Below are 26,009 nucleotides of genomic sequence, written 5' to 3'. Positions count from 1 at the left end.
TCTCTAATAGTGCTTTTATATAGAATGACCCAAAAATTTCTAAATGATTTAAAAAATTAATTACTCTTTTTCGACTTTTTAGACTAATATTTTTTCAAATTGTAAAATTACAAGCCTTAATTGTATGCCTACAATGCTATATATTACAGTTTCTTACGATTTCTTTTGTCTTTCTTTTAGAAGTAATTAATGTATATATAAATTATTAATTAGTATTTATTAATTTGTTTGATTTTATACGCTCAATGTATTTTGCCTTATGCTTATTTATATACTTATTATGTTAAATTATAGCACGTGCGAATCGAGGTATTTAAATTTGAATAATTTCTTGTTGGAGGACACAAAAGATTTGATGTTCTTACTGAATTTTATGCAGAAATTAGTGTTATTCTTTATTTAGAAATATTATCTTTTCTCGGTACCAATTCTGTATAAAATATAAGAGAGAGGAACTTAGTAATACATTATTTAAAGTTACGTGTATTATTTAAATATGATTTATACTTGTTCTCTCTCTCTCTCTTTTTATTCTGAGATAATAATATGCTTTATAAAATATAGTAATTATTTAAATAAATCTAATGTTTTATTTGTAGCAATAGTCATGTATGTTTATAAAATTATGTTTATAACGCATAATTTGAAAATTATGTTCGTTCATATAACTTTTGAGATTCCTTTCATTAATAATTTTTATCTTTCATTCTCCCTTGTTTTAAACTATCTTATAGTTTCACGATTTTTAGAAAAAAAAAAGAACATTTAAAAATAGAGTAAACTAATTGTAATGAGAATCGGCTGTTCGATATAAATTCCAATGTTACGATTATTCAAAATTCGGTAATTGTGGATTCAGCTGCGAAATTAATTCGATTGGATGACGTAAAATCATTCAGTTTTTTTTTTGACATGATCTCATCATTTCTTTCTTCTTTTTTTTTTCTAGAAAAGAAAAGAAAAAAACAATTCTTCTTTTCTGATTTTTATTTTAAATAATAAAACATTCATATATATACATATGTCTATAAACTATGACTCATTATATACTTCATATGTTGAATTATATTAAAAGACACATGATGTATATTTCAATTGTCATTTTAAATTTTATTATATTTTATTTACAAGTTCAGTTTTTACAATCCACTCTTTAAAAATTTTCATAGCAGTATTTTAATCTTTTTTCATCTTTGAATTTTCCTTTATACATTATTAGAGGTAACAAGAATATGAATATGTTTGCAGCCTAACAATCGTGAAATTGATATATTTTTTGTATTTCTTTTTTTTTGTGTTTTCTGCACTTTTTATTGAACTTTACTAGAAGACATCTGGTAATATAATTTGATAAGAACATTCATTCGAATGATTCATGATAAAGGAACGTCGAGTTAAACTTCTTTCTTTTAACGTCATTCTATTATACCTCTTTTTCATTCCGTCTCTGTCTGTTTTTCTTGGAGAATGAGGATAATAACATTTCGATAACGAAGATCGCCACGTTTGCGATCGTAATCACCTTTGTAATTTGAATTATAACATGAATCTAACATGTTCAAAGTACCTGTTGCATATTACATACATTCCAAAGAACACTTTTGACTTAACACTCTTTTCATGATATTATAGAAACGTAATCATATTTTTTTTTATTTTTATCTTTTCTATTATTTTTTCTTCTTATAAAAAGAAATCTATTTGTATTCGAAAAGAATTCTTTTATAATCTTCATCTATTTATTTCTTGTAAATAATATAAATAATTGAAATATGATTCTATAAACGAATGTTACTAATTTATATATATATATATATATATATATATATATATATATATATCATACAATTCTTACGTAGTATGAATAATTTTAATATATAATACAATTTTATAATCGATAAACAACAATTCTAATATAATTTCTTGTATAAACGATATAAATAAGATAAATAAGAATGAACAAAATTTATAAATGAAATATCTTATTTTACGTTTTAAAAAAATATTTTTCAATAAAGAATTATATAGGATTTGAATATATAATTTTTAAATATATGCTCTAATGACATACACACACACATACACACACATACCTACACACATTTATTTTTATGTATATACATATTACAATAATTATTAAAAATTAGAATGATAAATAATTTCTTGTTTTTGTAATTATTCATTCACGTTTAACTCCGAATTCTTTTGGAACTGAGAGTTATCTAGATATATAGGATATGTATATGGGTCATATATATGTAAAGATATATAGGATGATCGACGTCACTAGTTGTGGTAGTATTGGTGTTAGTATTGGTGGCATACCTGAGTTCATTCAGGGGATGCAGTGTCCTAGATTTGAGTTAGCAGCAGCTCCCTTCGACAGTCGTTCAACCCTCGTTCTAGTTTTGTCCTACTGACGTCATCGGTTCTTTCGCGCAAACTCATGCCCTTTTTAATTCTTCTACAGAGTGAGCCAAAAATCTCGAAAAATTCCTTTTTATTTATTTATTTATTTATTTATTTATTTATTTATTTTAATGAAAAGTACAACAGAAGAGAGAGAGAGAGAGAGAGAGAGAAATAGTAGATCCCAAATATAATTAATGAATTTATTTCTATATTATTGTAATATACATACGTATGTGAATATTTAAAATTCCATTTTCAAATATCAAAACTTTCATTTCTTAAGTCGCTTTTTTTTTTTCCTTATAGAACTTCTTCAAGAATTTTTGCAAAACTGGTCGATGTAACGACTTATTGACGTCATTCTGACGTAACAACATCCGGAATGATATATCGCCATAGATCTTTCCACTTCCTGTCTGTATAGACTATCGGTCCTACTTTATTATTTCTTTTTTTTTTCTTTTTTTTTTCTTTTTTTTTGTTGCTCTTTTTTTCCGTTTCCAAGAAAATTTATTTGTGACAAAACATTCCATTAAATCATTCGATGTTGCATCATATGATATATCTTCAAATTAAAATTTTATTATTATTATTATTATTATTATTATTGTTGTTGTTGTTGTTGTTATTATTATTGTTATTGTTGTTATTATTATTGTTATTATTGTTATTGTTACTGCAATTGTTATTATTATTATTATTATTAATTATTATTATTATTATGGCGTTAGAAATTCATTCTCATAAATACCAAATCCCGCCAATGTCCCTGTCTCTCCATTTGTAACCCACGTATTTCATTTCATTAAGATCCATTCTGATATTTTCTTCCCACCTACGTTTTAGTCTACCCAATGGTTTTCTTCCATTGGATTTACCAATTAGTACTTTATAAGCGGTTCGAATCTCATCCATTAATGCCATGTGACCTGTCCATATTAATCGACGCAATTTTATGACGTTAATAATATCCGGACTGATTGTATAATTCATATAATTCTATGTTATGTAATTTAAGATTAGATTATAGATAATAAAATTTCTGTCTCTGTTTTATTTTACAGGCTACTGGTTTCTTACAACAACCAATTCCATATAATAGTTTTTATGTTGAAAAATATGCCGTTGGTAGATTGGGTACAACATATAAAAGTTGCTTAAGAATATATCTACGTAATGGTTCATTGTTATTGCAAGCGAATGATTCTTATACGAGGGACCAGTGGTACCATTCTATAAATTGGAAGGTAAGGTATATAACAAAAGAAGAAAAAATATTATATTTTGAATGGAAATGTTATAATTATTAATATTAATATTAATCGATATTATATATATATATCTTTATATATCTTTTTAAAAAAATATATCAATCTTATCATATTAATCTTATTATATATATTTTTTCAGAAAAGTCTTTTCCAATTTAAACACAAAGCATCAGTGAGCACAGAAAACATTGTTCTACGTGAATTACGTTTAATGGTAGAATTTGCATTGTCGACACCACTTCAGGATGAAAGAGTAGCTGGTGCAGCTATGGAAGCCGTAGCAAAATTATTGGAGGCACCTTGGGGTTCTAGATCATTAATAGAGCAAGATGATGAGGAAAAAGAGAAAATAGAAGTAACAAAAGAAGAGGAAGGAAGTTGGGCTTTATTCATTTTACCGGTTGCTGCGCCACTCCTCGAAAAAGCTGCTCCACCTGCTGCATTAGCTCGTGTATTAGCTAGATTAGTTCGGCAACATCCTAAATTTCATTTAGTAAAGTACCTTGCTCCGGCTATCACCAGGTGCCTCAAACATACCGTTGATTTTGGCAAATCTCCAGATATGAGAAAACTCTTGCAAGTTTTTGTTGCTGCTCTGTATGAAAGTAACGATGGTAACGATGGTGAAAGAGCGATTAGAGAATATATCGCTTCCGTTCATGGACCTGGAAGTGATTGTCCTCATCCAAGAGTATTACCAAACTTGGTCTCAGTTTGTGTTGCTGCTATATTTCATAGGTTGGTTATTCTAACTTCTTTGGAGAAGTTTTATATAGTAGTATTCTTGATATTATACATGTTCTAGATTTATGGGACATTATGCTGCATGTATTATCTACATACACGTTATACGAGAGTAAGATTTTCTTTTCCCAGGTTCGAAGATAGTAATTGTGGTGGTTCAAATGGAAGCGAGAATAAACCATCGACATTACCACCTCTTGATTGTTATCTTTTGGTTCTAAATGTTGCGTAAGTTGAAGATTTTTCAGTGAAATGATTGTTTCTCTGACTGTTCTCAAGTTTGATTCCTACTAATATAATATATATATATATATATATATCACTTTCATATATAGCTCGGAGTATGCTGACTGGAGACCAGGTTTAGCTGGTTTGTTACAACCCGTACCATTTCCTGAAGAAGCTCTTACTGTTAAGGAAGTACAGAAATCGATTCTTGGTCGTGCAATTCGACGTTTAGCCAAGGATTCGAGATGTACAGTTCATCAAGTTCTCCTTCCAGTCAGAGAACCGCGTCCAGGTTGGCTTCACATAGCTGCACCATCTAGTCCGGCTTGTCCTGACCGTGGTGAACTATTTGGTGAAATGGTAAACAGGATAATCTTTCTTATCTTCTCTATTCGTCTCCTACAAAAAATAACTTATTAAACAATATTCAACAGCTAACTACACTCCTGGCATGTTGTTGTCGAAGAAAAAGATTTGTTGGCTCGTTGATGAAACAAGCTAAAGATGATTGTATTCTCCTTGCTGTCAGAGAATGCGGTGCTGCTCAAGAAGCACTTTGCCTCATGCTCGAGTGGCGTCTACTGCCAAACGAAGAAGCTAGGCTTCAGATAGTCAATGCCCTCGAATCCACTCCTTCTGGTAAAACCCGTTACGCTGCCCTCTGTCAGAGACAAAGAAATTTACAAGAATTGGTAAGATCGATTCATTTTACTAATAATATTGTTCAAATTTCTTCATATCATTTTCTTTAAATTATAAATTATTTTATTATTTCAATTCATCCGGTTCTCTAAGCAAAGTAATGCTTTTCTTGTTTCAAAAATTATATAATTATAATTTTCTTTTATGTTCATATAACATACCAAATTGTTATGTCAGATATTTTATTTTAACGTTTATAGTTAATAGTTCTTCGCTCATAAATGATATTATTTTAAATCAACAGCAACAGAAAGGTGGTCCAAGAAAATTGACACTTCCAGTACGAGCAACAGATGCCGATGTTGCTCTCCTACTTGGTGGACGTGCTTTAGGTAATTTAGAGTGTCTCAGTTTAGCCTTCACATCTGTTACATCTGCCTGTGCCGAACAGTTGATTAAATTACCAGCGTTGAGGTATTTAAACCTCTGGGCTACTCAATTTGGAGATGCTGGCTTGCAAATGATCAGCGAACATTTGCAAAAATTGCAGGTATTAAATCTCTGTGAAACACCAGTTTCGGATAAAGGCATCTCGACTTTAGCTTGTGAGTATTATAACAATAATAAAGTATACCATATTGTATACAACTGTCAAGTAACGAAGTTATCTATTATCTTTTCGTTTTCTTCTCATTTTACATTTTCAGCTCTGACAAATTTAAGAAAGTTGAATTTGAATAGTACTAAACTCTCGGCTCAGACTTTCGAATCATTGAAGAAAAGATTACCGGCATTGCAAGAATATGATGTTCGTTATACAGAAGCTTGGTGACCAGAACCTATATCGAGTCGGAATCATTAAAAGACATCAGTTTCTTCAGGATGAAGAAACATCGTAAAAAATGTTAAACACGTTAGTTCGACGAATAGAAAAGTTTTCATTTTCACTGAGAGATTAATCGATAAAATTCGCATTTCTATCTTTATCTATCTATCTTTCTCTATCTCTCGACGTTCGAAATCGTCTTATTTCCAACTTTTGCATTCATTCGTTATATTCCCCCTTTTTTAAAAAGTCTAACATATAATATTATATATTCTCTTGATCGATAAAATCGATCTTGAAGATCTTTCTTTCATTTATCAAAGATAAAAATATACACGAATATGAAATAATTGTTGTTGTTAAAAGAAGCCATTTAAAAAGGGGGTCACTTCTCTCTGTGGCTTTTAAATCTTACATATCACAGCTGCCGTTTCCATGTTATTAAATGCCAAAAAGAGAGAAAAAAAAACGTGTGGCGATGAACTTTCCGATTCTTCTTCCACGAGTAATATTATAATAATGATAATAATAATAAGAAATAATAATAAAAGAAATTACGTCTTTAAATCGGATAATTTCCTACAAGGAAAACTATATATATATATATATATATATATATAATATCTGTGTGTGATGTGTATATACATACACACGTATATTTTGTTTGTTTTTTTCGTTTTTTTTTTTTCTAATTTAAAGCCACTTCTCTAGCGAGACAAAAGTATTTAACAGACAAATCTAGAGGAGCGTCGATCGCAACGTTAAAAAACGCGAATAAATAAATAAATAAATAAATAAATAAATAAATAAATAAATGTATACGTTGGTTGATATTGTGAATAATCATGAAAATTGTCTAAGATGGTAACGAGAAATAATTGTTGATGAGAAAGACCTAAAAAAAGAAAAACGAGACTCTTCTTTCCCACGAAGGGTGGCCCAACTGCCTTAATCAGCCAGTTCTGAGCAACCACTGCCACGACATTACTCAAATCGAGTCAAGTCCAGTCAAGTAAGGTCAAGTCAAATCAAATCAAATCAAGTCAAGTCAAAGTCGAATCGAGTTGAGCCGTAAATAACCTTCGTAACAAGAGAATAAGATTGCATAATTTTTCTCCGTCTCTGTTGTATATACCACAGAGTTATGTGAAAACTTTACGAACAGATACATACATAAACCATACATACAATATATATATATATATATATATATATTATATGTATAATATAATATAATATAATATAATATAATATAATATAATATAATATAAGCTACTACGTTCGATGCTTCTCCGAGGAAAAAAAAATATACTTGATTAAAATTACACGTTAGCTCGGAGACCAGATGTAATCTTCGTTTTTTAGTGTAAATAGTTAAGTAATAAGGCGTAAGGACTAATTATTTTAATGCCCTTAACGATTAAACGTAGATTCTTAATAATTTATTGTTTTAGCTAGGAGAATTTTTCTGCAAATTTATTATTGTTGTTATTATTATTAATTGTGTCTAATTAATCTAATCTATCTAATAATTACTTAATTATCTACCTAAACTACCGACAATTTGATATCAATCGGTAATGTAATATGCTATAATAATAAGCACCTATTCGAACTTGTATCGACACGAAAATACATAGGAATTAATAATAGTCGAAGAGAAAAAGTTGGTAACTTTTATCCGAATGATTTAGACAAATTTTTAATTAGAATCTAAATTAAAAGGAGTTATCCGATGCCAGAATCAATCCATCTTATTGGATCTGCAATATTTATTATTGTTAAAGGTATAATAAATGAATGAACGAATCCTTTTTTTTTTTTTTTTTTTTCCTTAGAAAATAAAATAACGTGAGGACGATCAATCGATCAAAACGAATCTCCTATTTTAATCGTTCTAATACTATATATATATATATATATGTACTATAGTTGATCTTTCTAATTCATAAACGACAATGGTTACCTCTGTAATTTCGTTTCGAAAAGCATTGTGAGAAAACTGCATTGGGAGCAAGCATTGTAAGAAGACTGTTTATGTCAATTTCAATCTCAATAAGAAATTATCGAATTAGGATGTGCCGTGATGATGATTATTACTACTATTAATTCATCGACTTAATGGCAAATAATAAAATTTCAATTTAATACACCTCGATCATGAAGAAGAATCGAATCTTTTTTATATTTTTTTGTTTCAACTATGCATCGTTTCAATTTGTTATTGCTTCAATTTATATATATATATGTATGAGGGTGATAGGATAGATCGTAGCAGTTGAAAATGTTTGTAGGAAACAAAAGTTATTGGATAATTGATTTTGTTCTTTCTTCTTTTGTTTTTGTTTTTGTTTTTTTTTTTTTCTTAAAAGATATCAACATATTTCATTCGACGATGAGAATCAGGATGATTTTTGAATCTTGTGTTCTCAACCGTAACTTGTTTCTTCAAGTCGACTGGTAAATCGTTCCATACTTCCTGCGAGACAGAATCTAAAAGAAAAATAACGAAGAAAATACGTTGTTAATCGTTATAATAAGAAAATTTCGTTAAAATTATTAATATATAGATAGAGTTATACCTTTGCAGGTATAGAGCAAGTCTGACCAAGTGATTCTTTCCTGTGAGAAGCAATAAACACCGAGTCTACCACCTTGCAAAGTGGAATCATAAATATTTCCTGAATCAGTGATCAGCTTGTTACCCTGATGAAGCCAGAATCTGATCAAACCGACGTGAGGTCTGTGTAATAAGTGCCACCTGTATGGAACTCTTTGTCTCCAACCATATTTGCTTGGTTCTCTCCATAATATTTTCATTTGATTAGGTACATCTTGATTATGCCAAAGGCTATTTCTAAGTATTACTCCAGGTCCAGTTTCAGAGTCAACGAGCCTAAGTAAGATACCGGAGTCACCGATAGCACGGAAAGGTGTAGTTTCCCAATAAGGTTGATCAGCTTTTTTCCATGTTACAACATAGAATCTACGATTGCTTTGACAGGAAAAGACAAAGCCAACGAAATCGTCGTCGTTGTCGTCGTCGATGTAAAATGTCCCTTCGAAGTCTACTCCAGCAAAGACGTCAGGGCCTTAAAAAAAAAGTAGAACGAATGAAAAATAAAAATATAAGAAGAAAAAAATATGAAATTGAAGAATCAGTTAAAACGAAGACGTCCATAGAAGAACATACGTTAAAACTCACCTATGGCAAATCCGGGATCACTGTTAAGCATCTGTTGGATCTCTGCACCATTATGGCGTATTATCCAAGATGGATCTTCTTGCGAGTCACCCGTTGGATCTAGATTGATCGTGACGTATTTACGAAAATCGGTAGTCCATATCTGACTATTGTTGGGGCAATTATCGAGGTAATTGATGACGGTATCATTGTCATAATCGTTCCAGCAAAGATCACCGATACCATCTTTATTAACGTCTTCTTGATAAGGATTATAAACGAATGGACAGTTATCACGACGATTCGGAACGCCGTCCCCATCGATATCGTCGTCACAAGCATCACCGATCCTATCACGATCGATATCACCTTGACCAGGATTAGCAACGTTTGGACAATTGTCACGATCGTCTTGTACACCATCCAAGTCTCGATCGTTGTCAGTATCGCATAAATCACCGACGTTGTCGCCATCGTGATCTTTTTGATCAGGATTTGGCATATAAGGACAATTGTCACAGGCATCGCCTATTCCGTCATTGTCGGTATCGATTTGATCCCTGTTTCTTATTTTTGGACAATTGTCTAGACGATTTAAAATTTCTAAGAAAGAGATAGACATACTATTTAGAGTAGAAAAGTACACTGATTGATCACGATATTGTTTTCGCTGAACAATTATATTTAAATATGAAGAATTGTATCGTCAATGAGAAATATTAAAACGTACTGAAGACAATCGAATAAACTGTGAAATGTGGAGAGAAAAATTTATACCATCATTATCGATATCATCGTCACAGGCATCACCAAAACCATCACCATCGGTGTCCCATTGACGTGGATTGTTAACCATAGGGCAATTATCGCAAAGATCACCAACTCCGTCGGATCCGTCACGATCATTATCTTCTTGGCCAGGATTATGTACCGAAGGACAATTGTCTGAAGAATTTAATATACCATCGTTGTCGGCATCCTCGTCGCAAGCATCACCTATACCATCGCCATCGGCATCCTCTTGACCACTGTTCGGTACTGTTGGACAATTGTCCATTCTACAAGAATGTTCGTGACAATTTAGATTTTTATCTGGGACACCGTCGCTGTCTGCGTCCAGGCCACAATTGTGTCCGTTTCCAGCCCAACCAACTCGACACTGAAATTGATATTTCAATTTTCTTTTTTCTAATCGTTTCTTTGTGGAATTTTTTTCAATCGTATTACCCGACACATGTAATCGTTCAGGCTTATGCAAACGCAGTAGGCATTCAGATCACAAATGGTTGACATATCCGGACAGAGTTCTTGACTAGGTCGACATCCTGTTGTCTCGTTACCGACAAAACCATTCCTACATGGTCCACATCTATAGGAACCCTGTAAGATGACGTTTGCATGATGATCAGAAAACTTTGGAATAAATCAATCGATTGGAAAGTATAATGGAAATATATTAACAAGTATTAATGATATCTACAAATATTTTCTACGTACTTCTGTATTGATACATTCGGAATGCAAATCACAGCCACCATTATTGATCTCACATTCGTTTACATCACGACAGATTTGCTTTCGATTCCTAATCATTTCAATGCCAACACCTTCGAACGTCGAACCTGTGTATCCTGGAGGACAAGATTCACATCTGAATCCAGGCCGAAGATTGATACATCGTACTCCAGGAAAACAAGGACGTGCTACTTCACATTCGTTTACATCTTGACAAGATGTACCATTTCCTGTGAAACCAGCAGGACAACTTCCACATCTGAAATTAACAAGTTATTAAAAAGAGAGATAATTAAATCAGGAAGTATGTCCCTAAGAAAAATTAATTTAAAATTAGAACGAGAAATTTTTAGTCTAATTATCCTAACTAATATCTTAACTCTAACTATCCTAATTAATAGATGTTCAGTTACCTAAAAAATGGTGGATAATTAGTAGTAATACATTCAACTTCGGTATAACATGGTCGAGAATCACAAATGTTTCTTCTACGTTCACATCGTTCACCATTACCGTGATATCCGGTCGGACACTTACCACATCTAAATCAGGAAAATGAATCGGTCATTCGACTAGATGCGTCTTGGTTGATCTTTTTCGATCGTTAATCATCTATCATCGTTACCTATAACCATGATGATGATCCTCGCAACGTACACCAGGGAAACATGGATTGTCTAAACATGTTGTTATCTTCAAACAATTACGACCGTCACCGGTCATACCTCTCGGACAAGTACCACAAATTGGTCCTCTCGCTGAATCCTGACACTGAGCTCCAGGATAACATGGCGATTCGTAGTCACAGGATACTGGTCGTGGTGTTGTTGATACTGGAGGAACCATCACCGCTCAGGAGAGAAAAATGCTTAATAACTTGTCGATTATATAAATCGTCAAACTACACGCAAATCCCAAAGTGATACTATTCATAACTATAATACTGATAATCAAATTGTGTTTTATGAATTATTTTCATAAAAAAAAAAAAAGAGAAAAAAAGAGAAGCAAATTATTAGGTTGTTTGTTACGATGAAATATTATTTATGAAAATAATCAACTATTGTTTTAGAAACATTTGAAATCAAAAGAAACGGATCGTATCAATAATGTTTATTTATCAAATTGGTATTGACTTTTTTAAGATACAAAAACGTTCGATCTTTTATCTTAAAATAAAAAATACAAATCTATTTACTATTTCTTTTTTATTTCTTTTTTATAAAAGAGTTTAGAAAGTATGAAATAAGACTCTTTGTTAACCTTTTATCTCTTTTATCCATCAATCTAATATATATTGTTGTTGTTGTTGTTGTTGTTGTTATTATTATTATTATTATTATTATTATTATTATTATATACAATATCGTCTACATTTTGACCTCTTTGAACTATTCTAGAGAAGATAATAATTTTACATCACGTGTGTTATGCGATACACTTCACTCACCGACCATACCTTGACGACAAGCCACGCAATTTTCCATTAATATTCTTAACTCGTGTGTCTCCCTTCTCTAAAAATTATTAACAAAAGAAAAACATATATTAATTAACATTAATTATTATCTTATTGTTCGTTACTTATATTATACATTAACTAACTAATCATATTATAACGACAATAATTAATACCGATCATATTATTTCCTTTAGTTCATTTATTATTTAATTTCATTAAACAATCTGTGATCAAAACTATCTTTAATCTCATTTAAATAGACTCACGTTCATCTCGAGTTCGCTCCAAATTTTCTTCGTAGCTTGAATAAGTTCGTTCAAAGTTTTTGTCAATTGACTATCCGTCAGACAAACTAAGAAACAACAATAACAACAACAAAAGTATGATAAAAAAAACGCTCCCATTTCCCATAAAAAAAAATATATATATATATATTAATTATCACAAATATACTCACTTTTCTCATCTAAACTTTGAATTCCAATATCACCTCTTCTTACAGTTCTCTTACGCGCAATCGAGGATGATTCGAAGGATAGATTAGAATGATTAAAATTGTAAGGGCCTCTTTTAGATCGATCATTAGTTTTACTCGATGATGAATCGAATTCCAAAGGAAAATTATTGTCAAGAAAATTATACGAACGATCGAATTTGTCAAATGACCTCGAACATTGTTCATCTTTCAAGATCTCGTCTATGGTCCTTTCTCGATGAATTTTGATCTTACATTTGTTTTCTCGAAACTTTTAGGGCAGAACAATAAATAAGGTGATAAATAATTAATTTGAAATATCTCAAAGAGTTTGCTTCGAGTTTGGTCAAAGAGAGTTAGATTGCTTTGCTACTATACAACAACAACTACGTAATAAAAGCGAACGACTCGATTCTCGATGGCCATATTTAGAAACGAGTCGTCCCACGGACTCTTACTGCCGATCACAGTGTGATCGTCGCAAACGTCATCGGAAAGGAAGAAACTTAGAAACTACTTTCCTCCTCTTTTCTTATCTACCATATACACGTACATATCTACAAAATCGTTTCTAGGAGTTATACACACACACGTACAAGATGAGCCATTCAACGATTTAACTCTTAAATAATTGATCGTATTGAAAATTGTTGTATAAAAAAATTTGTAGCGTTCTCAACGTCACATGCGTTATATCGATCGTTTCTTCATGTTGAAACGTTTCGGAGATATTTGTGTCTACTTTGTCTTTTCTCGTTTTCTGTTTTTTCTTTTTTATGGAACGATATATTTTTATTAACACGAAATTAAAAAAAAAAAAGAGAAATTATGTTCCTAATGCAGATGTATCAAGATTTGTATGTTTTCAATTTAACAATTCGCGAGAACGTTTGTGTATCAAGATATAATGATTCACCTTACGTACGCGTGTGTGTGTATAAATTTTATATATGTATATATATATATATATATATATGCAAATAGCATACCACTTCTACGTATAAAAATTCTTCTTCATTTGCAAGTTCTCGAAAGCTTTTTTTCAGATCTATAGATCCTTGATACATACAATCGATATAAACATCGATTCGAGATTCTGATTGCTTTTGGTGCACAGAAATGATCAAATTTTTTAACGATGAACTAAGATTATCGACAATGATGTGTTTTGTTGTACGTCGTCCATTAGAATGAAGATTTTCTAAAATGACTATAATAAAAATTTAACGTTATTATTCCTTTTTTTATATTTAACAAAATTTCTTTTTTCTATAAATTAAAACTTACCTCGGTTAGTACGTCTATCGAGCATTAGAACTGTTTTTCTATTAGATTCGCCATATTTTACAGCTAACAAGGGTTCTGCTTCTGTGTTAGGTTTTTTTCTCGTTCTAATGTCAGTGACAACGATTATGAAATCTTCGTCGTGTAAAGATTCTCGTAAACTCGTCGTTAGTTCTTTAGAAAAAGAAAACATTAGAGCATATTTGTCATAATTTAAATTATGCTTATTTATTGAATATTTAATCAAAAAAATTACTATAAAAAAATCGTGATCGCTATGACAAATCTCTGATTAACATATACATATATGTATACACAGCTATATATAAAAAACAGTTGCATATATATATATATATATTATATATTATATATTGAAAATATATTATATATATATAAAGAAATTTTAAATAAACAAATGAAATATTTCTTATTTATTTATTTTTCAAATATTGAATAAAAGATAACTGATCTTTCTATATTCGGAGAACAATATCTAAATAATTGAAAAATTAGATATAAAATCGTTTCAATATGGTTCCTAAGCCGTTTAATGTTCGTTCTTAATAAGCATGAAATTGAATGTGTTCTACTTGAACGAACCATTTGAAATTTTTGTTAAGACGAATATCATCGTAACTTGTGAGATAAAAATAACTATTACGAGTAGACACTGATCTTTCGATCTTAATATTCCAGATTAATAAGACGGATACTTACCTTTGTCTTCTGTTAGAGTAGCGTTCGAATAGATGAAGAAGATCGTTGAAATGTTGATAAACGTTGATAAGAATATGTTAATCCTTGACAAATTCATTTTTCGAAATTTTTCTTCTTCTTTTTTTTTTTGGATGTTATAAAAAATAAAAGAGAGAAAATGACACCTCTTCGAGGTGATTCACACCATGAACGAAAACACGCACGATCTCTTGTGGCTCGATTTATCTCCGAGACTGAAGCTTAGAGACGTAGATCCGATCGTTTTATACGTCGCCCACGGATCTACTGCAACTATCTTGGATATCTCTTCTTGGATATCGGATCTTCATAGATCTTTTCATTAAATCCTTGGAATTTTTTATCGATATGTAGATAGAAAAGATTCGAAGACTATGCAACTCTTTTGCGTATTATCATTTTTTTTTTTTTTTTTTTTTTAATTTTATTCGTATCTCATTTACGTTTGTTTTTATTTTAGATTATTTCAAACATTGATTCAGGTATTATTATTAATTATATCGAAGAGAAATTGGAAAAATGTATTAATTTTTTATTGACATCTTTGTTTCTAAAATTTATTTATGAAATTATCTATAATTATAATTACAATTATCTATATTTATTTATGAAATATATTTCATTTCATTGCAATTTTCGAATATCTCCCAACATAGATCAATCTTTATAGATCTTTTGATTAAATCTATAGATAGAATTGGTTGGAACTATATTTGTAATTGAATCGAAAAATTATTGAAAAATTATTGAAAAGATTCAAAGTTACATTTCTTTCATTTTTATTATACTTTCCACATTTATATATTTATTTACAATATTTACATACAAAATTGCATTTTAAATTATTTCAGAGAGAAAGATCAAAGAATTTTATTATATCGTACGTATATATCTCTTTTACATTAATATATGTATTACAATAATCTTCGGACGGACGTACATACATATATACATACCTGCAATCTATATATACATATACACGCAAACACCCACACACACACACACACACCCTTCACATACACACCAATACATTAAATCTATTAAAAAATTTAATCTACTAAATTTACAATAATTTTTTAATAAAATTTAATTTTATTATTTAAAAAAAAATTGTTAGATTTAAAAAAAGACAATATATATTCCTCGATAAGTCTAATATAAGTATATTTATATATACGTACATATATACGCACATACGCACACACACACAGAAAAATGTGAATCACAACAATTGAATAATATCAGAATTGCAGACATCTTACAATATCTGGTTTTTCCTTTTCCTAGATTTTGATAACGTTCAGCGTGATAAGATGCTCATATATTTTTTTAAATCCAGTCACAGAAATTTCCCATCGAGAATTTTTTTTGTATATATCGAACGATAGTACACCTTGTTAAATGTAGACACATAACACAAACGTGTATACCAGTTAAGCGTGTGTGTGGGAAGTAGTACCACCTACAAATCAAGTCCGAGTTCTAGTTTTATCTTTTTCTTTCAAGGGTATAAATAATTATAAAGAATTTTTTAATTAATTTTTAATTTAAATCATTTAAATTTAAATCGTTAATTTTTAATTTAATTTTTAATAAAAAAATCACATGTCTTGTTTTCTACGAATTATCTTAATTTCGTGAAAGAAAAAAGATTATCAATTAGATCAGTTCATTCAAATAAATTTCTAATACCTTCCCTTTCTTTTTTTATTATTATTATTGTAATCATCATTTCTTTTTATTTTTCTTTCAAGATTAATCATCCTATTTTTTATATAAATACGTTGTAATAAATCAAAAATTTTTACATAAAAAAAAAAATGAATTAAAATTTTAATAGTTCGTTAACATTTAAAAATATAAAAAAAGAAAAAGAACGTTCGTTCATTTTCTTCTTTACATGTTGAAAAATCATTGATTTATAATATCTCGATGTAAGATGATCGAGACTTACTTATCAAAAGATCGATCGGTCAATAAATCTTCACGTTGTCCGTATATTCACTTTGATTTTCTTCGAAACTCGATGATCCTTTCTCGATTCATACATATGTATCTAGCTAAAACGTAGGATAAATTTAATTATCTATTATCATTTAGATCGATCAAGATATTAGATGAATAAAAAATAAAATTGTTAAAATATATTTAGGTATATCAAATACTGAAAATTCTGAGTATTACTTATTAGTCAACCCAATAGAACTACCAGTGATGGTTTTTAATTGAAGATTGACGACTCGATCTTTCGATTTAGGTATCGATCCATCTGTAGATCTTTCATAGGATATTTGTCGTTCTTTCGGAGGATTATTTGTTAAGGAAGCTATGCATTGAGACGTTGTGCTCTATAAACGAAATATACATTTATTATTAATATAATTCCTTTGATTTTCTTTCTTTCTTTTTTATTACATTGTTTCATCTAATTCTAATATATCAAACGTGTGTGTGTTTACTACATATTAATGTTCGTAAAAAGAAAACGTGAATATTATTAGAAATGTCTCTTTATTTGATCTATTTTATAGAAATAAATTTTAGAAACAGTTTCCTTTGAAAATTATTATTTTTATAAATTTTACAAATATTTTTATTTTATAAGTAAATCAGTTACTTCTTGAATTTATATTTCACGTGATCTAACTTTTCTCTTTTTATTTGTTTATTTTTCTTTTCTTGAAAAAAATACTAACCTTCTTTCTATCTCTTATATTAAAAATACCGTAAACGATAGGATTCATACAGGAATTCGTGCATGCGAAGAAAAACAATCCTTTTTGAATTCTCTGATCGACTTTTCTTGCGGATGTTTTGTCGATCCAATACCTACAAATAGATTGGTATCTTTTTATAAATATACAAATAAATATTCAAGAATTGTTTAATATTATAGGATAATCTATATATATATATATATATATACACATATATATACATTATTCATAATTTATAGAGAAAACAATAATTGACAAGTTTGGAGCACTTTGGTCCAAGAAAAAAAGAAAAAAAAAACAGAAAGAAGAAAATAAAAAGGTAGTACACAAATAGAAACATAATCGACTAATCGATATAAAAACAAGTTACCATAGGCTCATTACGTAGTACGGAGTCCAACAAATGAAAAAAACAGCAACGATAATGATAGTCATCTTTAAGGTGCGTATCCTAGCACGACTAAAGAATGCCAAAGACGAACGACGTATCCTGTCTGTAATATGATCCTTTGTTCTTTTTTTTTTTTAATTTCAGAATATGTATTTATTAATTAATTAATTAATTATTTTAACATACCTTCTACGCTTTCTTTCGAACGTCTACAGATTTCTAACAATATACTCGTATATGTATAAATAATTACAACTAATGGCAAACAATACATCATAAGCATTCCAAACAACGAATAGGTGAGTTCGTGTGTGTAAGTTGGGAATACATTTAACGTAATACATTGAGAATACCATGTAATATTCGGGTGCGCTTCCAAATGAAATACCATCATCTGCGACAGATATACGTATGTAAAAATAGATATAGATATTTAAAGAAAATCTTACCATTATGTCGATTTTTAATAGTTTTCTTTTTCTTTTTTTTTTTTATATTTAATACATAATCTATCTACAAATAATAAATTACCTGTGGCATAGAACAAAATATCGAAGCTAACCATGCTATCGTTAACATGATTTTCCCTCGTTTATCTACGTGTAATAATTGGAGAGGCTTGATTACTGCATAATATCTAAAAATTTAATTCACGCAATCACATTTAGAAATTATTATATATATATATATATATTTAAAAATTATTTTATGTATATATACATTTAGAAATTATTATTATATATATATATATATTATATAGAAGATATATATTATTTTGTGTATAATAAAGTGAAATATTAATATTCATAAATTAATCATTACTTTTTGTAGATTTATTCTAGTAATTCTAATGTACATATGTATATAATATAGACAAAAAAAAATTGATAAAAAAGTTAAATAATTACCTGTCCATACTAATGCAGACTAAAATAAATGACGAAAGATAAAGTCCAAATACTCGAAAGAATGCCATAATCCTACACATAGCATCGCTAGCCTTCCATGACACGGTTATCGACCAACCAATTTCCAAGGGCATCATCAGGAACGTTACCTAGCCAGAGATAGAGAGAAAGAGAGAGAAAGAGAAAGAGAGAGAGAGAGAGAGAGAGAGAGAGAGAGAGAGAGAGAGAGAGAGAAGGGAATGAAGAGAAAGAATAAATAGGAAAGGAAATAGACAAAGAAAAAAAGAGAAGCTTTCCTTTTGGAGTTTGAAGAACATAAGAAAGAAAGAGAGAGAGAGAGAGAGAGAGAAGATCAGTTCCGCTTACGAGAAGATCGGCAATAGCCAAATGCATCAGCATCGTATATATCCTTGATTTAGATGAACGACGACGTCGTAAGATCAAAAAAAGGACAGTAATATTCCCAATTGCTGAAATTCCCATTAAAACGCTATATGTGACGATGCTGACTATATGACCCTCGTTGAATCTCATATCGATCGGCAATTCGACCTCTTCCGTAGAATTCATTCTTGTATTCTTTCTTCCTTTCTAGGCTGTTATCATTTGTTTCCTTTATTTTTTAAATATATATAATATATATAATTAACTCAAGTAACAACATAACAAATTCATATAATATACATATGTTCAATATAATATATATAACTAACTTTAATACGTAATATTCATACATACATACATACATACATACATACATACATACATACATACATACATACATATATATATATATATATATATATATACATATATAATTAACTCAAGATTTATGCATCGCAAGAAGTAAGATTAATTCTTACTATTCGAAATTTAATCGTTTAAATGTTTGTTTGCGATTATGAATATTTATTTTCGTAATAAAAGTTTCATATTTTATTATTATTATTATTATTATTATCATTATTATCATTATTAAAACCAAATAGAAATGAAGTATTAGAGAGAGAGGGAGAGAGAGAGAGAGAGAGAGAGAAAGAGAGAGAGAGAGAGAGAGAGAGAGAGTAATACAAGATCATGTAAATGAATAATCTATGTGTATGTTATTCGACGAGAATTGAACGGATATAGTATCAAATCGAAAAGAGTTAGTTCAAAGTGCCAGATTCTCAATATCACTCGATATCTTCTGGTTGACTTTTTGCATGCATGTGTCGATCATGCTAAAACATGCGTGCTGATGCCGTATCTATATCTATACGCGCGTGTGTGTGTGTACGTTTAGATATATTTATTTATTTCTTCTGTGATGATCTATAAATAAGCAAGTATAAATCGTGAAAGTAATAATAATAATAATAATAATAATAATAATAATAATAATAATAATAATAATAATAAATAATAATAATAATTTTCTTCATAGACATACATGTCTCTCCCTTTTCTCTTTCTCTTTCGATAAGATCCCTGTTATGCTAGCAACGTTAATCGAATGTTATTATTGTCTCGATTGGACACATAAGAGACAATCGTTTCTTAATCGATCTATCCTTTTCGAGTAAAAAAATTACCTGCCTTGCAATTTTCACAGAAAGAAAACGTTTATATTTTCTTTTTATATATCCTTCTTTTTTTTTTTTTTTATCAAATTAAGTTTCACGAACTAAGCGATTTTTGTTAAGAAGATAAAAAAACAAACAAAAATAGGATAAAATAGAAACTGTTTATGAATAACATGTATACGCATAAAGAATATAAGGAATTAGAGATCTGTTTTGATAATATAATTGATGTTTTTTTTTTTTTAATTGATTTGATTTTCTAGCAAGACAAGTGACAAAATTTTGATGGAGATGTTATAACAAACCAAATGATTATGATTCAAGGAAAAAGGTTATCTGACTTTTCCATCGGCCTTGTTAGAGCTCTCGTCTCGTTAAGGATAGACAGTCGAAGCTGACAATGAAAAAAGTCGTGTGGACTTCGTGCGTTATATCATTCTTTTGTGAAACTTCCTTCATCAGATCGTTTTTATCGATCAAGCAAGGAAGAAATAAAAAGAAATCTCTCTCGAATTTGAATCTAATATATTATTTATAACACTTCGATGACATAAACATCGAATTAATTCAATGAACATTGCTATAAAATCCATGTATACTATAATTAGTATTAACGTTATTATCATTATTATTATTATAAGATAATAATTAGAAAACGAGTTTACTTACCGGTTTACCGATTCGTTTAATATTTCTTCTGGATATTTTAGCATAATCGATCCTATATATAAGACAAATTAGACTTATTTTGTTTGAAAAGAAATAATTAAGTAAATAATTTAATTAAATGGTAACCATTAAATGATAACATTCATTTTAAGAAATTTCCTCATGTAAAGCATAATCCTTTCGGCCTTGAGAAACATTTCTTAATCACTAATTTATCTGGTTCTTCTTGATATTCATTTCTTTCAATCCAAATTCAATCATTCATTGCCGAATCGATTGATAATATGTATATATTTTAAAGAGAAAAACACAAAATAGAAGAGACGCGACTAACAGTGACGACGACGAGTTGAAAGGCGGACTAAGAAAGGATTCAAGTTGCGGCTTTCCTAGATCGCTTGAGATCGCGACTTCATGGCGAATCGCACGGGCCAACGTCAAGGGTCAAGTGTCAAATCGCGACTGATAGCTCGCATATACTCTTCGAAGTCTCTCTCTCTCCCTTTCTCTCTCTTCTTCTCTCTTTCTCTCTCTCTTTCTTTCTCTCCCTCTCTCTCTCTCTCTCTCTCTCTCTCTCTCTCTCTCTCTCTCTCTCTGTTTGTCTCGTTGCGCTTGCTCACTCACTCGAATTATGAAAGAATTTTTTGACAAAAGTCAAAATTTTTCCAAACGGCTAAAAGATAACTTAAATCAAACGAATCTCCTTTTTTCTTTTTATTTCTTCTTTTTGAAGAGAAGGGAGCGATAAATATGACAGAAATATGTAATAGATGATTATAATTAGATTACATTTAAATATGAATTATGTATATATAATCCAATTTATTACATTCAAAATGATTTCTCTAGTCTATTTGTCCTGTACATTTGTTTTTCTTTTATTTGTTGTCCATTTACTTATCACATTTTTTTGTCATATAAAATGAAATGAAGAAAAATATGACAAGTATTTATTTTGCAGAAATCAGAGCAATGATAAATGAGGAATATATCACAATTAATAAGGATATATCGATAAATCGTCAGCCAATTAGGACAGGAATCATCTTATTTCAACATCATGTCGATTAATAGCATTTATATCATTTACTTTTTCTTCAAATGTCGTATTTTATGGATAAACCAGAGGATCACACCAACATCAAAAGAATTATATTATATAAAGTGTATTTATTAATGTTTGAATTATATTAAATTATTAATAAGATCATAAAAATAATTTTATCGAAGTAAATCCTTTCAAAATTGTGATCTTGATATCTTATAATCTCCAGTTCGATATTTCTAATTCTGGACGAAGCGAACATCTTTTCCTCAAATCAAACTTTGTATTAGATTCATATGATGTGTGAAGAGGCGACGCGATTTCGCATGCCACTTGATTATATTCTCCTGTTCTACTTTTTAAATTATAGACAAAGCGAAAAACTATTCATGCAAATTGAACTTTGTATTAGGATCATATAGGTGAAAAATTTTCCTATAAATCAATCTTTGTATCAGGATCATATGATGCGTGAAAAGGTGACACGATTTCGCATGCCACTTGCTGGTGTCATCTTTTCCTGTTCCAAATTTTAAATTATTGACAAGACGAAAAATTTCTCCACAAATTAATCTTTTCATTAAGAGAACACGATGCGTGAAAAAGTAGCATGCGTAATTATATAAAGATATTTTTCGATAGAGAAGATTGATAAATAGGATTTATTAAAAAATATTTTGAATTTTTATTCACGTTAAACATTTATTTTTAAATGTTCATTATTAATACATAGAAAATACATTGTATTTGGTAATTATATATATATATATATATATTCGTTTCATTATATAAACTGTGCTATAATATATAATACAATATAATACAGTGTATATAATATAATATGATATAATTTAATATAGCAAAAATTTATATCTCAAATGCTGATGCTAACGTAATCGTTTTGATGCATGTGTGCACATATGTAGAAATAAAATAATAATATTACAAACAATCTTTTTTATCATACACTTATATGTATAATTTGGTAGCTAATGTTCTATCGTTTCTACAGATTTAATCTTTCCGAATAAGGAATTGTACAACTCGTTTTTAGCACTGTCAGTCCATGTATCATACACTGTTATAGGTGCCATGTAATTGACTAATTTATTATGAACATTATATCGTACTTTTCTACCTTTAGTCGCTCTAGTATCTATTTTTCTTTTCATCTTACTTCTCATATTTTGTAATTGTATCCATTGTTTACTAAGTTGTATAGGATCGGTAATGTCAGAAGATTTGTATTCTATCAAGTCTCTAAGAAGCTGATGATAAAAATCGTCGTCATCATAAATTTCTGGATCATATTCTTGAACACGTCTATCGTCTTCACTCGATATAGGAAGAGATTTGCCAACTATAACGTATTCCGAACGTTTCAACTGTGTCCTTTTATGTAATTTAACTTTATCACTTAAAGCAAATTCGATTTGCTTGAGAGTTGTTTGACTAATGCCTTTATTTAACTTTCCAGTTGTCACTCTAGTTTTATCATTCCATTTACTTATTATAGAGTTTCTATAATTAACGTAAGATTTATGTCTTTTAGCCAATATCTTTTCATAATCCGCAAATTTAAACTTCTTCTTAGGAACACATTCATTATTTTTTATATTTGTTTCATCAGAATCTTCGGCATTCTTATCGCACTCTTCTTCGTTTGCTTCTTTTTCTTCTTCATCATCTGTGTCCGACGGAATTTCTTCGTCCATTGGATCTTCTGTACTTTCATCTTTATCATTGTATTCGTCTCTTTCTCTTTTTCTTCCATCGATACTTATAGATTTTGTTTCAGGAAACTGTTTCCATAAAGTAGTCTGTAAATTTAACATATTGTCCAAGAGTAATGTTAGCTTTGATTTTGCTTCATTCGTTCTCTTCATAAAATCCATATCATTTCGGAAACTTTTATGAATATCATATTGAGGCATTTGATTACTATTAGTAAGACACTTTTGTAATTTTATTCTCATTTCCAATAGGCTTTCCCAAAGCCTTAATTGACTTTGAATGCATTGGCCTTTTTCTATTTCTTCCTTGACATTTGTAGCGGACATTGTTTTGAAATTTGCATCTCTATTTCTTTCTCTGTAAAGAGGATTGTCCTTATCCACATCTTGCTCATCTTCATCTTCAGATTCTTCGGTGAGTTCTTCTTCTTTATTTTCATCGCTTAAATCTTCATCCTCATTTTCGACATCCATATAGTTGTTCATTTCATCTGCCGATTCTTCTTCCATAGAATCAAATTCCTCGTAATCGCTGTTATCCTCACGAACTTCTTCGTATATATCTTTTCTTGATACTTTTTTACCTTCATATCTGTGAGTGAAAAGAAAATATTAACAAACCTAACATTTCCAGAAAATACATAAAATAGTAAATTGAAAATTATAGTGTTATAATATAATACCTTTTGTCCAATTCATCCAAGAATTGTACATTTTCCTTTCTAATTCTTGATCGTTTCGTAACATCGTCAGAATCGTCACTTTCTTCATAACGTTCTACGACTTTAGCTTTTGTATCTTCATTCTCTTCGTCAGATACGATATTCGTAGGTGCTGCGTTTAGAAGAGTACTTATCTTCTCAGCTAAAATCGTTTTCTTTTTATTCTCTCGCAATGCCATTATATTTTTTGATTTCGTTGTACAAATTATTATAAATTTCAGTGACACTTCATTAGCACGTGCACATATAATATAATAATCCAAACATAACCTAGAACTAGAAAAGTCATAATTATATGTAGTGTGTACATCAATAAGAGTACACATGTCGATACATTATCGACGTGTATAAATTATCGACGCGTACAAATTATCGACGTGTACAAATTATCGACGCGCATAAGTTATCGACGAGTACAAATTATCGACGCGTACAAATTATCGACGGTAACAAATAACTTCGCAGATAAATTACCTATACAAACGTGAAATCTGTATATGGAAAACAGAATTCTTTGTATGCAAAAAAGGGTTAAACAACAGTCGATAATTTGCAATATCGAGAAAATATCGAAAATTTCGATCTATCATAATGGTGTCTCTCATAATAATAATTTAAAAATAATTATACGAGTGAACAATACATTATTCGATAATCTATTGGAGAAATAGAACGTTTTGAACTTATCATGAGTATAAGTAAATTAAAAAATTATTATAGACCATAACTTTTTAAAATTGATTAATTTTAAAATCATAATTATATGAGCAGAATATTCGAAAAATATCCAGTTAAGTTAAATAAAAAAAGAACAGATCATACTAGTGTTATATTTATTTTTCTCCATCGTGGCCCATTTAAGATAAGAGAAGGTAAAATAACATAGAACACGAAGAAAGTGAAAGCTTGGCCGATCGACCTCGAAAATGTATAATACGAGTCAACAGGTATAAGAAGACCAACGATCGGAATTATAGTAGAATTGAACTTAATAGTATGCAATTGAATTGTGGTTTCTTTTAAGAGTATAATTAAATAGAAAAAAAAAAAAAAAATTCGAAATTTAAATAAAATTAGAAATCGGATAAATCGTTTAAACCCATCGATAAAAATAATCTTTGTTTTAACTGTAACGAATGATAATATTGAAGTGAAGAAACTCTTAGCAGAAACATAGCAGAGGAGTTTAAAGGATCGACTTTTTCGACGGGATTAACATTTAGAAAATGTCAGATGGGAGAGTCGTGGGATAACAGTCGATTCTATTATGTTCACCAAAGAATCATTCTGTCTTTGTATTTTTTATTTTTGTCAGATGCGTTGAAGAAATATTTCTAATCATTTCTAATCATTTAACAATTCAATGAAATCGTTGTCTAATCGATATAGTTTAATCAATGTATCTAATATACTTCATACATGTAATATATTTTACTATACTCTATACGCACTCCAATATACTTTATTCGAATATTCTCGAT

General features: G+C 29.5%; 4 protein-coding genes across 9 annotated transcripts in view; 1 reads left to right on the top strand and 3 right to left on the bottom strand.

The window, feature by feature from the left end:
• LOC122636638 (C-Maf-inducing protein-like) overlaps positions 1 to 8,785 on the top strand; it is an 11,874-nt gene extending 3,089 nt beyond the window's left edge. The window contains exons 2-9 of one of the 2 annotated variants that reach the window (XR_006329002.1): positions 3,477 to 3,659; positions 3,823 to 4,421; positions 4,560 to 4,655; positions 4,763 to 5,015; positions 5,090 to 5,347; positions 5,602 to 5,902; positions 6,005 to 6,210; positions 8,714 to 8,785. Coding sequence is in view for 1 of the 2 variants with exons in the window: in XM_043828092.1 (XP_043684027.1) it covers positions 3,477 to 3,659; positions 3,823 to 4,421; positions 4,560 to 4,655; positions 4,763 to 5,015; positions 5,090 to 5,347; positions 5,602 to 5,902; positions 6,005 to 6,129 (1,815 nt within the window). In the remaining variant the exon portion in view is untranslated. Of the gene's footprint in view, positions 1 to 3,476; positions 3,660 to 3,822; positions 4,422 to 4,559; positions 4,656 to 4,762; positions 5,016 to 5,089; positions 5,348 to 5,601; positions 5,903 to 6,004; positions 6,594 to 8,713 lie in introns of those variants that run through there. The other variant, XM_043828092.1, reaches the window with a different exon arrangement.
• LOC122636637 (cartilage oligomeric matrix protein) lies at positions 7,784 to 15,005 on the bottom strand. Of its 2 annotated transcripts, none has more exons than XM_043828090.1 (14): positions 14,761 to 15,005; positions 14,047 to 14,217; positions 13,749 to 13,969; positions 12,742 to 13,030; positions 12,551 to 12,636; positions 12,273 to 12,339; positions 11,448 to 11,655; positions 11,236 to 11,364; positions 10,805 to 11,081; positions 10,535 to 10,687; positions 10,085 to 10,466; positions 9,329 to 9,910; positions 8,706 to 9,215; positions 7,784 to 8,616 (listed from the first exon to the last, which is right to left on the bottom strand). In XM_043828090.1, the coding sequence occupies exons 1-14, from the start codon at positions 14,855 to 14,857 to the stop codon at positions 8,489 to 8,491; spliced, it is 3,300 nt and encodes a 1,099-aa protein (XP_043684025.1). In that variant the 5' UTR covers positions 14,858 to 15,005; the 3' UTR covers positions 7,784 to 8,488. The 2 variants fall into 2 exon arrangements, with proteins under 2 accessions (XP_043684025.1, XP_043684026.1); XM_043828091.1 differs by having other exon boundaries at positions 12,282 to 12,339.
• A 912-nt stretch (positions 15,006 to 15,917) lies between these two features.
• Positions 15,918 to 21,490, bottom strand: LOC122636645 (gonadotropin-releasing hormone II receptor). 4 transcript variants are annotated; one of them, XM_043828109.1, is made up of 11 exons: positions 21,155 to 21,490; positions 21,029 to 21,080; positions 19,161 to 19,390; positions 18,795 to 18,943; positions 18,418 to 18,523; positions 18,073 to 18,280; positions 17,866 to 17,989; positions 17,475 to 17,607; positions 16,963 to 17,126; positions 16,733 to 16,834; positions 15,918 to 16,240 (listed from the first exon to the last, which is right to left on the bottom strand). In XM_043828109.1, the coding sequence occupies exons 3-10, from the start codon at positions 19,362 to 19,364 to the stop codon at positions 16,780 to 16,782; spliced, it is 1,143 nt and encodes a 380-aa protein (XP_043684044.1). In that variant the 5' UTR covers positions 19,365 to 19,390; positions 21,029 to 21,080; positions 21,155 to 21,490; the 3' UTR covers positions 15,918 to 16,240; positions 16,733 to 16,779. The 4 variants fall into 4 exon arrangements, with proteins under 4 accessions (XP_043684044.1, XP_043684046.1, XP_043684043.1 ...); XM_043828111.1 differs by having other exon boundaries at positions 16,733 to 16,838; positions 19,161 to 19,407; positions 21,155 to 21,489; XM_043828108.1 differs by having other exon boundaries at positions 19,161 to 19,407; positions 21,155 to 21,489.
• A 1,338-nt stretch (positions 21,491 to 22,828) lies between these two features.
• LOC122636641 (protein AATF) lies at positions 22,829 to 24,786 on the bottom strand. The gene is made up of 2 exons (XM_043828101.1): positions 24,490 to 24,786; positions 22,829 to 24,398 (listed from the first exon to the last, which is right to left on the bottom strand). The coding sequence occupies exons 1-2, from the start codon at positions 24,705 to 24,707 to the stop codon at positions 23,063 to 23,065; spliced, it is 1,554 nt and encodes a 517-aa protein (XP_043684036.1). The 5' UTR covers positions 24,708 to 24,786; the 3' UTR covers positions 22,829 to 23,062.
• Positions 24,787 to 26,009: the final 1,223 nt, after the last annotated feature.

Source organism: Vespula pensylvanica, chromosome 23 (genome assembly GCF_014466175.1).
Source record: "Vespula pensylvanica isolate Volc-1 chromosome 23, ASM1446617v1, whole genome shotgun sequence".
Classification (NCBI taxonomy): Eukaryota; Metazoa; Arthropoda; class Insecta; order Hymenoptera; family Vespidae; genus Vespula; species Vespula pensylvanica.
Note: the sequence above shows the minus strand (reverse complement) of the source record. Positions and strands in the feature narration are given on the sequence as shown.